Here is an 18,385-nt window from a genome sequence, read left to right as displayed (position 1 = left end):
TATAGCAAGCAACATATAAAATGTAGGGAAACTTAAAATAATTTCGTTAAACTTGGGATCAAAACCAGAAACAGAAGGTGGCTAGAAAGCCACAGTCACCCTGACACCGAAACAAAAGAAAATCCCAACAGGGAAGAAAATTTCAGACCAGTTGACCTTATGAACACTGGCACAAACATAGGCAATAAAATGTCACAAACACAATGGCATTTCAAAAATATCATGCACCATGATCAAGCAGGCTTCATTTTAGGCTTGTAGGCATAATTCAACATACAAAATCCCTTCAATTTGTTCTGTCATAAGCAAACTGAAAGAAAACTGTTACATGAAGATCCTAATAGATGCTGAAAAGCTTTTGACAAATTCCAGCACTCCTTTGTGTTAAAAGTCTTAGTATGATCATGGATACAAGGTGCATAAATAAGCACAACAAAGGTACTATACAGCAAGCCAATAGCCAACATAAAATGAATGGAGAGAAACAGAAATGAATTTCACTAAATTCTGAGACAAGACAAAGCAGTCCACTTTCTCAGGATCTACTCAATGTAGTACTTGAAATTTTATCTACAGCAATAAGACCACTAACAGATATCAAGGGGATATACAGTGGAAGGAAGGAAGTCAAAGTATCCCTGTTTGCAGTGAATATGATAGTGTATATAAGTAATCCCCAAAATTATGCAAGAGAACTCCTATGGCATATAAACACCATCAGGAACGTGGCTCACTATAAAATAATTCAAAAATTAGTAATGCCACTTTATACAAATGAGAAAAAAGCTGAGAAACAAATTAGGGATGCAATACCCTTGACAGTATCCACAGGTAATATAAAGTGTCTTGGAGTACCTCTAACCTAGTAAATGCATGACATATATGACAAGAACATCAACTTTCTGAAGGAAATTTTAAAGAAAACCTCAGAAGATGGAAAGATATCCCATGCTGGTGCATGAGCAGGATTAACATAATAAAAATTGCCACCTTACCAGCAGCAATCGACAGATTCAATGCAATTATCATCAGCATCAAGCACAATTTTTTACATAACTTGAAAGATAAAATCTCCACTTTCCATTGAAATATGAAAATCTCAGGATAGCTAAAGCAATTCTTTACAACAAAAGTATTTCTGCGATGTCACCATCTCAGAGATGACTCAGTTTTCTTTGAGTAGAGAGTTGCTCAGTTTCAAGGTGTATTTTGGCTTTTTCTTATTTCTGTTATCATTTAAGTCCAGCTTTAGTTCATAGTGATACGATAAGGGATTATTTCAATTGTCTCATATCTGTTTAGGCTTGATATGTGACCATTTATATTGACAATTTTGTAGAAGGTTCCAGGAGATGCCTAGGAGCATATATAGTCTTTGGTGTTTTGGTGAAAAGTTCTGTAGGTGTCTGTTAGGTCCGTTTGATTCACGATATCTGTTAGTTTCATTATTTCTCCAGAATGTTTTTGTCTCAATGATCTGTCCTTTGTGAAAGTGGAATGTTGAAGTCACTCATACTAATGCATGGACTTCAATGAGTGATTTTAGCTTTAATAATGTTCCTTTTACAAATGTAGGTGCTCTTTTCTTTGGGGTGTCGATGGTCAGAATTCAGATGTCATTCGGTGGGATTTTTCATTGATCAGGATGAAGTTTCCTGTCTCCTCTCTTTTGATTAATTTTAGTTGAATGTCTATTTTATTGTATATTAGAATGGCTACTCTAGCTTGCCTCTTAGACCTGTTTTCCAGTTACTTTTCTAATGAGAAATATGATAGGAGTCGATATGGGTGGGCGGGGATATGGGGAGGATTTGGGATACATAAAGGGAGGGGAAAATTGATTCAGATTATATCATATGATAAAAGAGTCTATATTCAAAAAAAGGGAGAGAAATACTTTAAAAGAAGTACTTATTTTAAATAACTTTTCTTTAACATATTTTCAGTTAAGCAAAAGAAACATAGTCATGAAAGATATAAATATATATGTACTGAAGATACCAAACACAATCTACCGTCACATGCTGGATTAAACAAGCAAAAGACAATCTTGTCTTGGGAATGATCATAAACATGATGTGAGATATCTAAACTTTAAATAATTCCTATATGTGACTGAGCATGGTCTGAAAAAATGAAATGGTGTTCAACACACTGTGTTCATGGTGAAAGGAAACAGTCTGTTAAATTATGGGCAAGGTGGTCTCTTCTGGGATCAATGCCTGCAACAGACCATTGCTGTAATTCTTAACCCTCCAGTCTCATTCCATTTTCTGAGGAATTGCTGACTCCTGTAGATAGGTTAGAAAGTTGGCTGTATTCCTGTATTTACCTGTCTCATTGGAAATCTCATTTTCTGCACAAGGAATGCAATCAAAGCAGCAGGCAGCCTTGCCTTCCTGGGCAGCTTTCCGGAATCCAAGTCTACAGCTCTTACTGCACACAGACTGAGGAATCTAAGAGAAGTGAAAGCTGTTAGCAAATGTTTGCATTTTTGTGAAACATCTGAGTAAAGGGAGTATTTCTGAGTATAATTGAATATTGGTTTGAATAGGCTTTCACTTACAATTAAAATAATATGTTTTGGTATTGCTACTTTTGGCAGCTTTGGGGCTTATGTAACACACATGTTTAAATACTACGCCAATATATGAAGCCATTGTTAAGAATAGTTCGTTAATATAGTATTCTAGAAGATCAATTTATAACTTCAGATTCAATCTATATCTATACTTATGCGCTGCTACTCTGAGGTTTTATCTTAATGAAGTTAAGAATGGTTGTTGACAACTTCACAGGTTTTGGATTCACTATGGAAACAACTCTTTGAGCATTTCTATGCAGAATTCTATAGAAACATTTATAAGAAGAGGAAAATCACAAAATGGAGTCAGTATTTCATTGTTTGCTGTCACAGAAATAATGGAAAGTAGATAGAAGGTAAACAAACACATTTTTTGATCTCTGATTCTGCTCTGTGAATATGACATCATCACCTCCTCTGGCTCCTGAAAAGTTTTTTTTTCTACCATCTTATAGAGCATGGTCACAATGTCAGCCAAGACAAACCTGTCCTCCTGTGAGTGACTTTTGTTGACTATTTACTCAAAGTAGAAAAGCAAGTATAACACACACACACACAAAACAAACACATGCACATGCACGTGCACACACATACACACACACACACAGACACACACACACACAAACACATCTGCCATACCATCCTACCTTTTTAGAGGTTGACAAAATAGAAAATCTAACCTTACATTTCTCTGACATTTCTTAGGATTTGTAAACAAAAAAATCATTGTTTTGTATCAGTGACAATAACATAACAGACACTCAATGCATAAAAAACATGTGTTCAGGATAATGCCTGGACCACCTAAGAACCACTCCATGGTAGAGAGAGAACCCATGACACTATTGAAAATGCTCTTCTGTGATTGCATACAGAAGCCTAGCATGGCTGCCTCTGAGAGGATCTGACCAGCAATAGACAGAAAAAGTAAACGAGATTCACAGCCAAACATTAGGCAGAGCAAAGGGAGCCTTGTCAAAGAGTGATGTGAGATAGAACAGTCATGATGGGAAAAGAACTCTACAAGAAGACCAATAGATCCAAATAATCTGGGCCAAGAGTGGCTAAAGGAGACTAAAGCAACAACAAAGGACCAGGCATGGACTAGGCCTAAACTTTCTTTACTTATATAGGCATAGGAACCTTAGACTCCATGTGAGTCCCCGACAAATGGGACGGGGGCTATATCTAATAAGTTCTCAGTTGGATGCCTTTCAATCACTTCACTGTGATGAGGCTTCCTCACTAGGACACTGCATAAGAGGATGTGTAGAGTCCTGCTAAGTGTTGTAACAGATCTCTAGGGTGTGGTTTTCCCTTTTCTGAAAGGCAGAGGAGGGAGATGGGAAGATGATGGAAGGACAGAGGGGAGGGAAATAAAGAGAGGAATTAGCAGCTGCACTAGAGATATAAAGTGAATAATTAAGTAAAATTTTAAAACAAAACAAAAGAAATATGTGATCATCAATAAAATGTGAAAGTAAATTTTTCCATTCACCAACCAGAGAATAAAAAATAGTGTGTGTTGTCTGTTGTTATGTGAAGAATTTATCTGTAGCTGAAGATTGGCTGGTAATGAATGAGTGTCCAAAGATCACTACATCCTCAAAATTGTTTTTGTTTTTATGAACAGTCAAAGTATAGCGGTAAGCCTCTACATACCTCTGTAAACCTTGTAGGCCATTGAATCATCTGCTCAGATAAAGAGAGCTGTTGTCCACAGGGAGTACCTGGAGAAAAACTTCCTACTTTCACATTTAATCCAAGACCCTTTGGGAAACCCCAAAAGTTGAGGATGTCATACTGTGAATCTAAGTTTCTCCTCTCGTCCACTACTATGGGACCTCTCATGTGACTGTTCAGTAGGGTGTTCTTGAGGAAAGGAAGGAACTGGAAGAGATGTAGGAACAGACGTTGAGGTACAACAGGAATACTAAAAATATTTTTAAATAATACAAAGTATCTAAATGTTTTTAGCCCCTTATACTGAATACCTTCTCTAAGAGAGGAATCAATGAGGCTGATTAAATGAAAGATTCTTGGATTAAAATGCATTAAAATTTGAAAATCACTTTCTGTTCAAGATAAATCATTGAACTAAACACAGCTAAGTCATCAAGACCGCAAGTTGTCTGGATTCAGCTGATTCAAAATTCTTGGAAAACTAGAGAATCTCACAAACATTTGGAATTTATTTAGCCCTTCCACAGTCAACATGAGGGTCCTGAAGTGTTATGTTAATTTGAAAGTGATCCTTCATAACCCTGCAGTAGTGCCCAGAAACATGTTTACCCTTAAGTATCTACTGCTCCTGCCTCTGCTCTGAAGAGTACATCCTTGCTTATTGGCCAGAGAATCTAAAAGCTATATGCCCAAAATGAATTACAGAGAGAATAAAAAGCTATATAATAAGATATCATATTGCTGATATTACAATACATAAGAAAGGATATTACCTGCCAGGGGGAAAATTCCATTCCTTTTCCTTTAGCATTTTGTTGTATCTCTACTTGTTGAAGATTCATCTCATGGAGACTGTAGGCCACAGCATACACAGCATTATATATATTATAACCCTCTTCACTCATGGTTGTGTCAAAAAGGTGTCTGGGCAGTAACTCCAAAGAAGCATTGGGTTGGCAGTTCTCCAAAAGTTGACAATCAACCTCAGAAAATGAGCACTTGAAGAACAAATGCCAAAGCTTAGGAAGATAAAAGTCTTCTGGGTATTTGTAGGGATTAACTGTTTGAACAAAATTTGTAAAGTCAACCATCTCTTTATGGTGGTGTGAAAACATGAGACTTCCATGAAATGAATCTATCATGAAATAATCATGGTTGTTATCAACATCCCACTGAGAGTTCAAGATCCAGACTTTCCATGTCACTAACAGTTGCAAAATGTGTCGCATTAAACCTTGTAAAGAAGCAACGTCCCCATAAATAACTATAACATTGGCTGTTGATTCCTGAATATTCACCAGATTTTTCCATAATGCACTGGAAAATGAATTCCAGGTGGCAGGGATCATTTTCACAAAGGCTATGCAGATGTTCTTACTCTCCATAGCTTCTCTCAACCCTGAGAAAAACAGAGTCCCTCTGTGGTCATCTGGGAGGATCACACCAACCCAGGACCAGTTGAAATGAAACATCAAAGAAGCTATAGCAAGTGGCAGGGAAGTGTCTTTGGGGGCCATCTGGTAGAGGAATTTAAACTGATCTGGGTTGTTTAAGGCAGGATCAAATGGCCCAAAAGTGAGCTGTAGGAAAAAAATGGAAACCAGAGGAAGAGCATTGGCATCAAACACAATATCAGTTCTGAATAAACAAGTGTCAACAGTCAGGATTAAGACAAAAAATATTTTGTCATATTTTAAAAATCAAACACAATATAGAATTTTCCAAAATGAAATTACTGACATGTATTCGGTTTCAGTGACTAGATGGTCTCATCTACTTCTCCTTCCTTTCTCTTTCAAGTACTGTAAATGTGGATTCATCAAGTACTTCACACTTTCCTTTGATAGTTGATTTCTCCAAATGTCTCTATTTTATATTTTAAGACAGCCAATAATGTAAAAAAAAAAAAAAGGATACTTGATTCCTATTTTCCACACCTGAGTTCTCACCTGAGGTACTTTGTAAACTTGTAACAGATTCCCTATTCGTGCAGATATGGTCATTGATGTTCCTGTGAGTGCAGCAGGTGACATTCTCTTCCTTACACATTTGTAATTAAATAGGGGTTTCTCATCCTGGTAAGCCAAACAAAGGGAGGAATAAGGGTACTCATTTCATAAGGCGTAGCATTGTAGAGATCAAAGCCCAGAGTTGTGTTGGGTAGAAGATGAGGGTTTCTGTTGACCTCCTCAATGGCAAACACCAAGGCCAGAACAAAACGGTAGTTCTTCAATTTATACCTGCACAGATTTCATAAAAGTATACAGGAGGAAGACAAAGAACATAAACCTTAACATTGGTGAAATGGCTATTATAATTCAAGTGCCAATGTTCCTGTAATATAATTACTTTAACATAATATCATGAGTGACTTGAATTAGCAGGAACATTTTAAGTAGATAGGATCAGGTAAGATCTACAGTATTAACACTAATGTATTACGGTCTCGGCCTCTGCACTCAGATGGTAGGCAACTCTTCATTTGTCTAACAATAACATGGTGAGGAAAGAACATGCACTCTGTAGGATGCTAAAAGACACCTACACAAACAATCGCATTTCATTTTAGTGTCAAGTGTGTTGTTCAGAAAACAGTTTCCTTAAAGTTGTATGTATTAACTTGTTCTTCAGGTGGATATAAAAATGCTTCATACAAAGAGTTTTTCAGGATTTTATTGAATCACAATGAATTTATATTTAGGAAAGAGCTATAGAGAAAGAAATTAATTCTACATTAAACATACTTGAAAAGAACAGAAAATTTTATCTTTAAATACAGAATTTTTCTGCTGCATTCTGAACTTTTAATCACATTGCTTTCTATTTTGGTTTGGTTTGGGTTTTTTCCTCATTACTTATTTGCATCTCTGATTCATTGTGCTCTCATATTCCTTTTTTAAAACTTTTTCCCATAGAGTAACTGGTGGTGTGACATATCTGGCTTGCACGATGGCTAAAGGAACATTGCGATGTTTCCTTCCCTCCCCTATACCCCTTTTCCCAGAGGCTACTGAGGCTTTCAATTTGCATGCTTGAAGGCTGTGTTTCTTTTAACCTTAATGGATTTGTCTAGAAACTTCACATGAAAGAAAACAAAACAATAGATGCTGCATAAGTCATAACTTAAAGTTAATAAGTAAGGATGCAATTGTACTGAGCAAAGTGAAATCAAGAAAAACACAACATTTAGGAGCAGTGTGACAGGCTACAAAGACTAAAACAGGAATGCAGAGACTAGCAATACAAATATTTTACATAAAAAATCTGTTACAAAGAATGCTCAAATCAAAAATACCAGGCTACAAAATTGACCAGATATCGAGTCGAGTCTGTACATCTTTGTGAACTTGTATACATTTAGATTAACCATCTGAGTCACATTAAGAAAGTCAAATATCATATATATCTTTCATATTCATTCTCTAGAATATATATCAGAAAGGGAAAGGATGCTACAAACTTGAATTACAAACCACGGAGACATCAAGCTGTTACTCAGCTGGATGCTTTATATTTCCTGTCTGCATCCCAGTCCTGAAAGGAAGTGTTTGGCATAGTGTGTGAACTTGGGAAGAAAGGGTTTATTTGGTGTCTTTATTATGGTTACAATTGCTTTGATGAAATGCCATGGGGAAAAAAACAAAATGAGGAGCTCCATCACTGAAAGAAGTAAGTACAGAAACTGAAACAGGGACAAAATATCGAGTCGAGCGGTAATGTATTTTTATTCCAGAAAAAAATATAGCACAAATTTGTTTGTGTATGTTCAGAAAAATGTTTGGTGTTAAGAGATTGTTAATCTCTCATAGTAAAAACATTGTTTTCCCTTCATGGACTATTTAGATTTTATTTTTGGCTATATAAAATGTTGAATAATACTTATAGAATACAATCCTTTCATTCATCTAGGACAAGAAAGAGAGTCATCGCTCATGGGAAACTGAAAGTGTGGTCTTTTCACATATGGGCTTGTTGCTTGATATAGAGAAAATACAGATGCACATCGGTGCCTGAGCTGCTGAGAGTGAAGAGCAAGGAAAAGGAGAGTAACTGACACATCAGCTATGATGAACTAAAAGGGGCTCCACCCAGCATCCAAAGTCCCCACTCTGCTAGGCCTATGAGACAAGTTTGTGATCTTATTTGCAATAAAATATGATCCTCAAGAAACACAATCTGTCTTGAGTTACTGCACTGAATTACAGATTATTTGCATTTACATATAAAATTTTGGATTTGGGGACATCTATACTATGTTAGTTTCAAAATAGTATTTAGTCTAACAATTGGTTTAAATGTGTCATCACCAACAAATATCAGATTTTCTTTTACATCTGAACATATTTCTTCCACCACAGTTCCTGAATTTTCACTTTACACCCCACCAAAGTTTTAACAAATACACGGTTATGTCACTCAGAGTACAATTCACCTTCATAACTATATTTTCCTACTATTTTTATACCAATTTTTCATGTGTCAATATATTTCCAAGTCCAATTGCTCTATCTCAGGGAGTTTTTAATTTATCCCTAGAGATATGGGACGTCTGTATTGGACCAGCACACTTTATTTCCTCTATAAAGAGACACACTTGAACATTTGTTATTAATGTTCTTTTCTATGGAAATCATAATTTTCTGATGTTATTCCTTAAATTTGCATATTTCAGAGAAGCTAAAATAAGTATTAAGGGTCCATTCTCCTATAAAAGGCATATTAATATATGCATCAATATACCCAAGGAAACACAATGAAACTTATAACCATTTATAAAATCTGTCTGACAATGCACAAGGATTAGCAAAGAAATACTGAGATGCAAATAAATGAGATAGAAAACTATATGTGTAAAGAAGAACGTGTCCCCAAAATTTAATGATGATAGGCCTCTTGTGAAATCAGCTGTATGTAACATAGCTACTATTCTTCACGTTAGCACCATTCTGGGCACTTAGGAGACTTTTGATTCAGGGGCATCCTGTCTTCTGACAAGATCACATTGGATTTGAAGAAAGCCCCAAAAGTACCACTCACTTATCCATGCTCTGAAATAATAACATGAAAATATTCAAATTATCTGGCACTACAAGCATGAAAAATGAAGATCATGATGTTCCAATAACATGTATAGAAAGCAAAATGAATAACATGAAAATGATCACTTTTGCTTTGAAAGAGGACACATTTGGTAATATACCCGACTATACTTGAGAATGGAAAGTGACTGTGGAAAACAGTTTTAATTTTTATATCATTGAAGTTAGAAGAATTCTGAGCCATTACAATGAATAATTGTACTTACTGAATAAGAACGTCCTGGAAATAGTGTGTTGCTGTCATAACAAGAACGTTTTTGCTTGTGTAGTAAGTATGAAGAGGGAAAAATGCACCAACTGTCACATCTCCTTCACGGGAAAATCCATCCTTGACTGTTACATAGCACTCATTGTCAGTAAAGGAACCAACAAAATTGGGAACATATAGCAGCACAAAGGTCAAAATCCAGAACATCCTATCAACACAAGTATATGCCCAGCCATGAGAATGGTGTGTTACAGTTATCTTTATAAAACTGTGTCTGTTTTGGTAGATACAGATCTAACAATGCCCACCAGGAATATATTCAGCCCAAGTGCTTGTGAACATGTGTGTGCCTCAACATTGTTAATGAGTGCAGCAGTTACGATAATCACACCAAGTTCCTTCTGGTACTTCATCCACTTCCATGGAGAGTTCTGAAACTCTTTGTTCCCTTAGGCTCTGCATCTGAGGCCCTGTGTTCTGCCTAAAAACAAGTGGGAAAATATGTTTTGAATCTTCTTCCCTAGGCACAAGCACCATTATTTCAGCAAAGAAGAGGGACAACAAGAGCTAAGGGATCAAGATTCTGGTTGGGCTATTTTGGCAGAGTTTGAAGTAAGAAACTTCACAACTTTGGCTGATGAAAACAAGCCACATCGGAGGTTGCCATGGTAGGTGATTGGGGAAAAGACTGAAAGTACCCATGCCATGCATACACAGGAAAAATAAGTGGAACATGCTTTTCCAAACCAAAGTCAATCAGGGGAATTAACTCTTCCTATTGACTATGAGTGTTTCAGAATTTTTATGATACATAAATCTGTATCTGCAAAACAGTATGATGTCTTCACCCCATAGAATCAGCTTATTTCTCACTTTGGAAAAACCAATTGTCCTGATGTCCTCCTCATTTACTTAATTTCAGACAAAAAAAATAAAGTTCCCTTCTTTATATTCTGAGGCTTGAACTCCACTTCTAATCTTTTCTTTCATATTGAGTTAGTCTTTGAGTAGAGGTGCCTTGTGATCCATCCCTGTATCTAGAGTAGTGTGTTCACCCACTGCTTACCCTGCTCTGAAAACACTAGAGTGTGTGAGAAATCCTTTTCAGTTCTGAAAAAAATACATAATAATTTACAGGCATCACAGTGTATGCCTTCACCTAATATACTAAGGAAAGCTATTCTCATCAGGGATCTGCTTCCTAGACACCAGGAGTTTATGGCAATGAATGGACTGTATATTGTGAAATGGTAATGAAAGGATGACCTCAAAATAAACAGAGTCCCCTAAGAAAAAGATGGATGAGCAAAGTGAACAAAATTCAGGTGAAACAACAATAAAAAGGATTATGATCTTCTTCGGTTGGAGTTTTCCTTCTAGTATCTTCTGTATGGCTGTATTTGTGGGTAGGTACTATTTAAATTTGTTCTTGTTGTGAAATATCTTGTTTTCTCCATCTATGGTTATTAAAATTTTTTGCTGGGTACAGTAGACTGGACTGGCATCTGTGGACTCTCCAGGTTTGGAAAACATCTGCCTCGGCTTTTCTGGCTTTTATGGTCTATGCTGAAAAGTTGGGTGTGATTCTGATAAGTTTGGCATTATGTGTTACTTGGTCTTTTTCTTGGCCTCTTACAATTTTTTTGTTCTGTACATTTAGAAATTTGATAATTATGTGGTGGGCGTTTTATCTTTTCTGATCTACTCTACTTGGTATTCTGAGGCCTCTTGTATATTTATAGGCATCTATTTCTTTAAATTGGGGAAAAACATTCTATGGTTTTGTGCATATTAGCCCAAGGGGCATGTCCCACGGAAGCCTTCACTTACCAGGAAACCGAGACAGAGGGGAGGACATTCTAGTGGGACTCTAGATGAGAGAAGCATGGGAGAATGGCAAAGTAGAAGAATCCAGAGGGTCCTAGAAGCCTACAAGTAGAACATTATGATAGGCAGATTTGGGCACAGGGGTCCCGCTCAAACTAAGGCACCAGCCAAGGACAATATAGGCGTTAAACCTTAAACCCCTACCCAGTCTAGCCAATGGACAGAACACTCTCCACAGTAGAGTGGAGAGTGGGATATTACTTTCTCACATACTCTGGTGCATCACCTTTGACCATGTCCCCTGGAGGGGGAGACCTGGTGGCACTCAGAGGAAGGACAGCAGGTTACCAAGAAGAGACTTGATACCCTATGAACATATACAGGGGGAGGTAATCCCCCTCAGGAACAGTCATAGGGGAGGGGAATAAGGGTAAAATGGGAGGGAGGGAAGAATGGGAGGATACAAGGGATGGGATAACCATTGAGATGTAACAAGAATAAATTAATAAAGAAAAAGAAGAAAATATTTTGAGGCCTTGGTGCGGGCATCTTCTCTTTCCTCATTGGCTTCTGCAAGATTTCCTGAGCCTGTCTTTTCTATCACACTTATTCGGATTGCCTGGACCTTCATTCTCATGCACCTGCCCCTGAAGACTGACCTGCTGGTCTAGGTGAAAATCAACATCCTGGAAGAAATAAAGAATAGAAGAGCCAGAGTTCGAAGCCAAAAAAAAGAAATGCAGTGAAAAATCCTCTGGACATGACTGTGCCTTTATCTTCCTCTGTACACCACCTCATGAGATTGGGGTCCAGGGATGTGTGCTGAGTGTCCACTGGCATCTCACAGTCCAATAAGTTTCTTCCCACCCCTGCTCAGGCGTTAAAGTCTAGTTAAATTTAGAAGCTCCCACTCAAAGGAAAGACATGAAATGAGGAGGACTGATGTTTTCATTTCTGCACTTGCCTTCTGAAACACCTCTATGGAAGTTACTGAGTCAGAATAAGATTCAGCATGGCAGGATCACAATTCCTTCCTCTCTGTACCAGGCTCCCTGATGAAGATGCATAGAGTTCATACCCCATATGGTTTACACTTTCATCCGCAGATCAGATTTATTTCACCAGTTAATTCTTTTGTGTTGCAGGATACTTGATGCCGGTGTGATCCCTGAGATTGTGAACTGTAAAGACAGAAGGGTCTTTTGTTTGGTGCAGTTCAGTTGAGCCCTAATAAACACCTTTCTGTACAGAGGAGTTAAAGTTAGTCCTAGGTAGAGAGGATGAAGAAATAAAACCACCTGACAGGGATTAAAGACTAAGAGGGACTTTGAGTTGAAAGGTATTTAAGACAAGGTGTGGACATAGAGGGAGCTTTTAGGCTTTTAGATTTTAGCTCAATAGCTCTGGAGCTTTTTCACCTCCTTGGTCTTTGGCTTTTGTGAGGGGGGGGGGGCTTTTGAGCTTTTAGCTAGCAAGATTTTGGCCTTCGATGGACAGGACATTCTCCACAGTTGAGTGGAGAGTGGGGTATGATTTTCACATGAACTCGGGTGACTCGTATTTGACCACGTCCCCTGGATGGTGAGACCTGGTGGCACTCAGAGGAAGGATAGCAGGCTACCAAGAAGAGACTTGATACCTTATGAGCATATAGAGGGGGAGGAGGTGGCACTCAGAGGAAGGATAGCAGGCTACCAAGAAGAGACTTGATACCCCATGAGCATATACAGGGGGAGGAGGTCCCCCTCAGTCACAGTCATAGGGCAGGGGAGTAAGTGGGAAATGGGAGGGAGGGAGGAATGGCAGGATACAAGGGAGGGGATAACCATTGAGATGTAACAAGAATAAATTAATAAAAAATTAAAAAAGATAAAAGCCTAAACAAAAATCATGGAAGTTTATATTTCAAATATATTAAATGTAATCTTGTAATGAAAAAAAAAAGAGTTTACCTCAGCTTCTGAAGTTAAAAATACGTTCCAACAACCTCTTTCCTTTGTCTCAGGAAAACTTTTGGTCTGTTATTATCAAATTAAAAATAAATCTAAAAAAATATATATGCTTATCTTGATTCTTGCCATTCCAGTTATCACCTGAGGACTGAAAATGCCCTACATGCCAAAATCTCTAGACTTTCTTTCTGAAAAATTAGCTCATGGAGGGCCACCATGATGCTGTAAATATTAACTACAACAACTTTGGCCTACAATCCTTTCTTGGCCCTAATGACAATTTACACTCTGACTATTAAAAGTTGATAATATAACACCAGCCTGAGAACAGGTTGTAACACTTTGACGAAAGTGTCCTTAACACTACATGACTGTTACAAATTCGGATTAAATATTGATGAAGACATAGTTAAAAATAAATGAATAAAAGTTACAAATTCATAAATTCTATTCAAACTAAGAAAAATTTAAAGATTATATATATATATATATATATATATATATATATCCTCCTGTTTTACTAACAATATTTAAAAATAACCATTTTTAAACTAAAACATACACAAAACTATTGTGTTCTATAGTGATATGCCATGAAAAGAAAAGGTCAAGAAAGTTCCTAGTCTCTTTGTTTAAGGATCTTGATGCTAAAGCAGCTTCAGTTAGTGGCTATTATGTATTATAGACTATTAAAATATAAGTAAGACTTGCAGATTGTTGGTTGCCTCATACATGATTATATTCTTTAAAATATCCATAACCGTGCTTATAGTCATGACTAGTTGCCAAGATGGGCTTTATTTGGCTTCCTATATTTGTTTTCAAAATTAAACAAAAATAAATAAATAAATAAATTATTACAAATTTAAAGATAACTAAATAAAATACAAACTGATGGTCAATCAAACTAATAGTTTTATTAGGTGCTAGTTCAGTCAACAATGAGCATTTTCTAAACTAATCTGTTATTCTGGTTTATGCTTCAAAATAGCTAAAAACAGGCACAGATTGGGCTAAAATATGTTGGCACTCAAGCTTGTCAGAGATCTGCTGAACGTGGCATTAAATACATATAAACTTGTTACGACACAGACTTCCCAAATCCTAACAGTAACTCCCCAAGGTCTCCCAGAAGATTTGGCCATGACAAATGACTTCAAAAACGGGGTTTTTTTTTTTGGTGTGCTAACCACTGGCAAAGACTGCATTGCTCACTGCTATGCCCAGCCAAAACTGTGGACAAACTAGATACCTGAAGAGATATTGTCTCACATTGAAAAAAAATGAGGTGAGGTCAGTCTCTCACATGTTCTTCCACAGAAACAGCCTCGCATCTTCTATACCTGATGGCCAGATTGCCTCTACATATGGTGCCATGGAAACCACAGGAGCTTGGGTGAGACTGCTGTCTAGATGGTAGACTGGCCAGTCATCTCTGTCAGTTTAATTGATACTTAAATTCATCTAGGTTATCTTTCTCAGGTCTCTGATCACATTGACAGCAAGCTAATGGGAGCTTGACAGCTAGAAGACAAATAAGTCCGCTGCTAGTTCATTAGTAAATCCATCAGCTAGTTTAAACTATTAGGTAATAACTCTCTTATTTAAGGAAAAAAACCATAAAGTTTACATAAATCTAAATATATACATTTTAAGTTATAAAAATCTGAAAAACGTCTACTGAAGATCTAAAAAGATGTGTTAAGGTTGGTAAATATTATTAGTTAAATTATCTAAAGGGTCTAAAAAAGATGTTTTAAATTGTATAAAATATTAACATTAATCAATAAAGTTCAGATAAGCTGGGAAAACTCTGACCACATATTATTCAGTCACCAACTCTAGATTTTCATTTCCCTTTGGTTGTTTTCTGAATATAGACTTGTGTTTCTCATTACTGGGTCTCAAAGACATGGCTTTACTGCTGCTGTGTTCAAGACACCTGGTAACTGCTTTTTTCTAAAAACTGGATCCACCTACTACAGATCAAATAAATTCCAGATAAGTATACCTGCTTCTAAAAATACAAATTTTTCCTGGTCTTAAGATTCTTTAACTTCCCTTTTTTGTATTTTTATTAATTTATTCATATTACATCTCAATTGTTAGCCGATCCTTTGTATCCTTCCAATCCTCCCTCCCTCCCACTTCTCCCCCTTACTCCCCTCCCCTATGACTGTGACTGAGAGGGACCTCCTCCCTCTGTATATGCTCATAGGGTATCAAGTCTCTCCTTGGTGACCTATTATCCTTCCTCTGAGTGTCACCAGGCCTCCCCATCCAAGGGACATGGTCCAATATGGGGCACCAGAGTTGGTGTGAAAGTCAGATCTCCTTCTCCACTTAATGGTGGAGAATGTCCTGTCCATCGGCTAGACTGGGTAGGGGTTAGAAGTTTACCGTCTATATTTTCCTTGGCTGGTGCCATAATCTGAAGAGGACCCTAGAGCCCAGACATGCCTGTAGTTTTCCAGGACCCTCTGGATCATTCCCCAAATTACTAAAAAAAAATTATAATTTAATTCTGTCCCTAGTATATATTTGTCCCAACAGATTTTCACTTAGCTAACAGACTCAATCCAAATATCACCTGAAGACTACAAGCTGCGAAGCTATGGACTTTCTAAAAGCTGATGTTAACCAGTCCAGGCGATGTGATTGCTCCATGTCGCTCAACTAGATTATCAAAGCATATGCTTCTGATAAATGCCCCATTGCCCACCCTTTGACTTGCATTTTTGGCCTTACTTGGCCCCTGATAACAATGTCCTAATGTCAGCTGGAAGAAACTACAGAAGAGGGGCTGGAGAGATGGCTCAGAGGTTGAGCACTGACTGTTCTCCCAGAGGTCCTGAGTTCAATTCCCAGCAACCACATGGTGGCTCACAACCATCTATAGTGAGATCTGGTGCCCTCTTCTGGCCTGCAGGTGTACATGCAGGCAGAGCACTGTATACATAATAGTAAATAAATAAATCTTAAAAAAAAATACAGAAGAGACTATGGCGCCCATTATCCCACCTAATAGGCTGAAACGCTATGTCAAAACTAAACAAAACAACACTCTCTAACATGAAGGACAAATGGGCCCTTAGTCCTGTTTATCCTGGTTACATCAACTCTGCTGTACCCACCAGGAAATCAAAATCAAAGATTTGATTTAGGTACAACTTCAAAGGGGGGAATGAAGGAACCTAATCCCAGGGACCCCAGGGACTCCAGGGACTCCAAACCCACCAAAAACCTCAATTGCTTGACTAGACCAATTCCTTGACAGGCTTCAGGTTTTCACTCTGCCTAACTAGGCCAAGTTTCTAACAATTTCTGTGGGAAAAAACACAAAAGTTATGGCTAGTTCATGGACAGCTCTTGGGCAGCTAATCAGCTTATAGAACAAAATGACCAGATACCATGTTTTTATAACTCCATGGCCTTGGTAAAGAACACAGCTGGCCCCACCCAATCAAATTAAAAGCCAACTCCTGAGTAAGAGCCAAAACTTCAGTGGCTCAAAAGTCCCCAATAACCAAACAGCCAGTCCTGAATCCCCTCGTACACTCTGACTCAATTCTGTCATCACAGATCCCTCCAACTGTCTACACATTGAGCCTGCATGCTCATTTCGGGGTCGCCCTCTAGAGGAGAGAGGCGGCCCTAGCATGCTAGAATAAAAACACTCTCGGTTTTGGCATACTTACTGCCTTGGAGTCTTTCTTCAGCAGATAACCCAACCCCTAGCTGTACATACATTGACCACTGACACACCCATCCTCAATGGAGACGCTTCTTCTCATTAAAACATGGAAACACAATTTGCAAGAAAGTTTCCCTTCTATAAAGATACTAAGCAAATTTTGACAAGAGCTGTGAGTCCCCTGACCATGACTTCTTGTCGCACCCAAACATTCTCAGGATGCAGAGGAGTTGGGGACCAGGGGAGCAGCCTGTGGTGACCATGATTGGTATGAGTGACCCGGGAGACTGTTTTGGAGGACATCACATTTACCGATGTAATGAGGCTAGCTTATGTAGCTGGATTCAGGGAGGAGAGCGGGACAAAGGAGCAATGTTTTGCCTTGGAGGTGAGTGTTCAAGGAGAACAAGAATTTTTGTTTCCCTTTAGGAGGTCAAGAGACTGTAGGGGTTTTTGTCAGTTTAGGCAGCCACAGCCAGACACAGTTGAGGTTTCCAAACAAACTTAGAGATATTGAGATTTGGAATTTGCAGGTTGTTAGAAGAAATTTATGAGGATGGACTGAGGTTAAAGAAGTTTCTGTATTCCCAAGAAGGTGCTGGAGGAGAGGATGAGTTGTATCTTATTCAGGGATATTTTGAATTATATTTTTGTTATAGTGGGGACAAGTAGCATTTCAAGTCATGGGGTGAAGGTTTTTATCTCCTCAGGCTGAGATATCATCCATATGCTCACAAATGTGTACCCCCTTTTCTAAATATGGATTCACAGTGGCAGCAACTGCTTCCTGGAATATCGTGGGGGAGGACTCCATATTCTCATTTAGAGGCAGGCCCAACCCTGTTAACTAAAGAACTGAAAAGGCAAAGATGACAATATTCGGAGTCGAGAGGGATAGAAAAATATCTGTATATATATGGCCTGTAGTGGAATGTTGGATGGTAAAGTAGAGACATGGGAAAAGCCATTCAGGAGGGGAGGGGTGGTGGGGTTGACAGATCTTCTTGAAGGTCTCCTTGTTGGCCCATAGGTCTTATAATAGATGATATCCTCTAGGAATCTTTTTAATTGCAAAGATGGATGTATTGCATGGTCTTCAAGATGGGAAGATATGTTGGAGTTGGAGTTGTTCTTTTAAAGGCCATTGTTCAACCCAGACAGGCTCATCTGAGACCCTGTCAAAGTATAGGACATCCAGTCTGCTAGATGCTCAGCCTTGCACCTCAGAGAAGATGTGGTTCTCCCCACTGTACTACCCACTAGTACTTTTGAAAGGCTGCACCACATGATACCCTGCAGTCATGGCATTTCCCATCCCTGAAAGATCCCATCTCTACT

General features: G+C 38.1%; 1 protein-coding gene across 1 annotated transcript in view; it reads right to left on the bottom strand.

Annotated features, from left to right (window-relative positions):
• LOC311590832 (uncharacterized protein) overlaps window positions 1–9,781 on the bottom strand; it is a gene marked incomplete at both ends in the record, with an annotated part of 38,689 nt that extends 28,908 nt beyond the window's left edge. Inside the window, 6 exon segments of the mRNA XM_084770094.1 lie at window positions 2,333–2,456; window positions 4,247–4,474; window positions 5,041–5,847; window positions 6,217–6,332; window positions 6,335–6,507; window positions 9,573–9,781. Of these exon segments, the coding sequence (XP_084626220.1) occupies window positions 2,333–2,456; window positions 4,247–4,474; window positions 5,041–5,847; window positions 6,217–6,332; window positions 6,335–6,507; window positions 9,573–9,781 (1,657 nt within the window).
• Window positions 9,782–18,385: the final 8,604 nt, after the last annotated feature.

Source organism: Acomys minous (assembly GCF_964271855.1).
Source record: "Acomys minous genome assembly, chromosome: 20".
Lineage (NCBI taxonomy): Eukaryota > Metazoa > Chordata > Mammalia > Rodentia > Muridae > Acomys > Acomys minous.
Note: the sequence above shows the minus strand (reverse complement) of the source record. Positions and strands in the feature narration are given on the sequence as shown.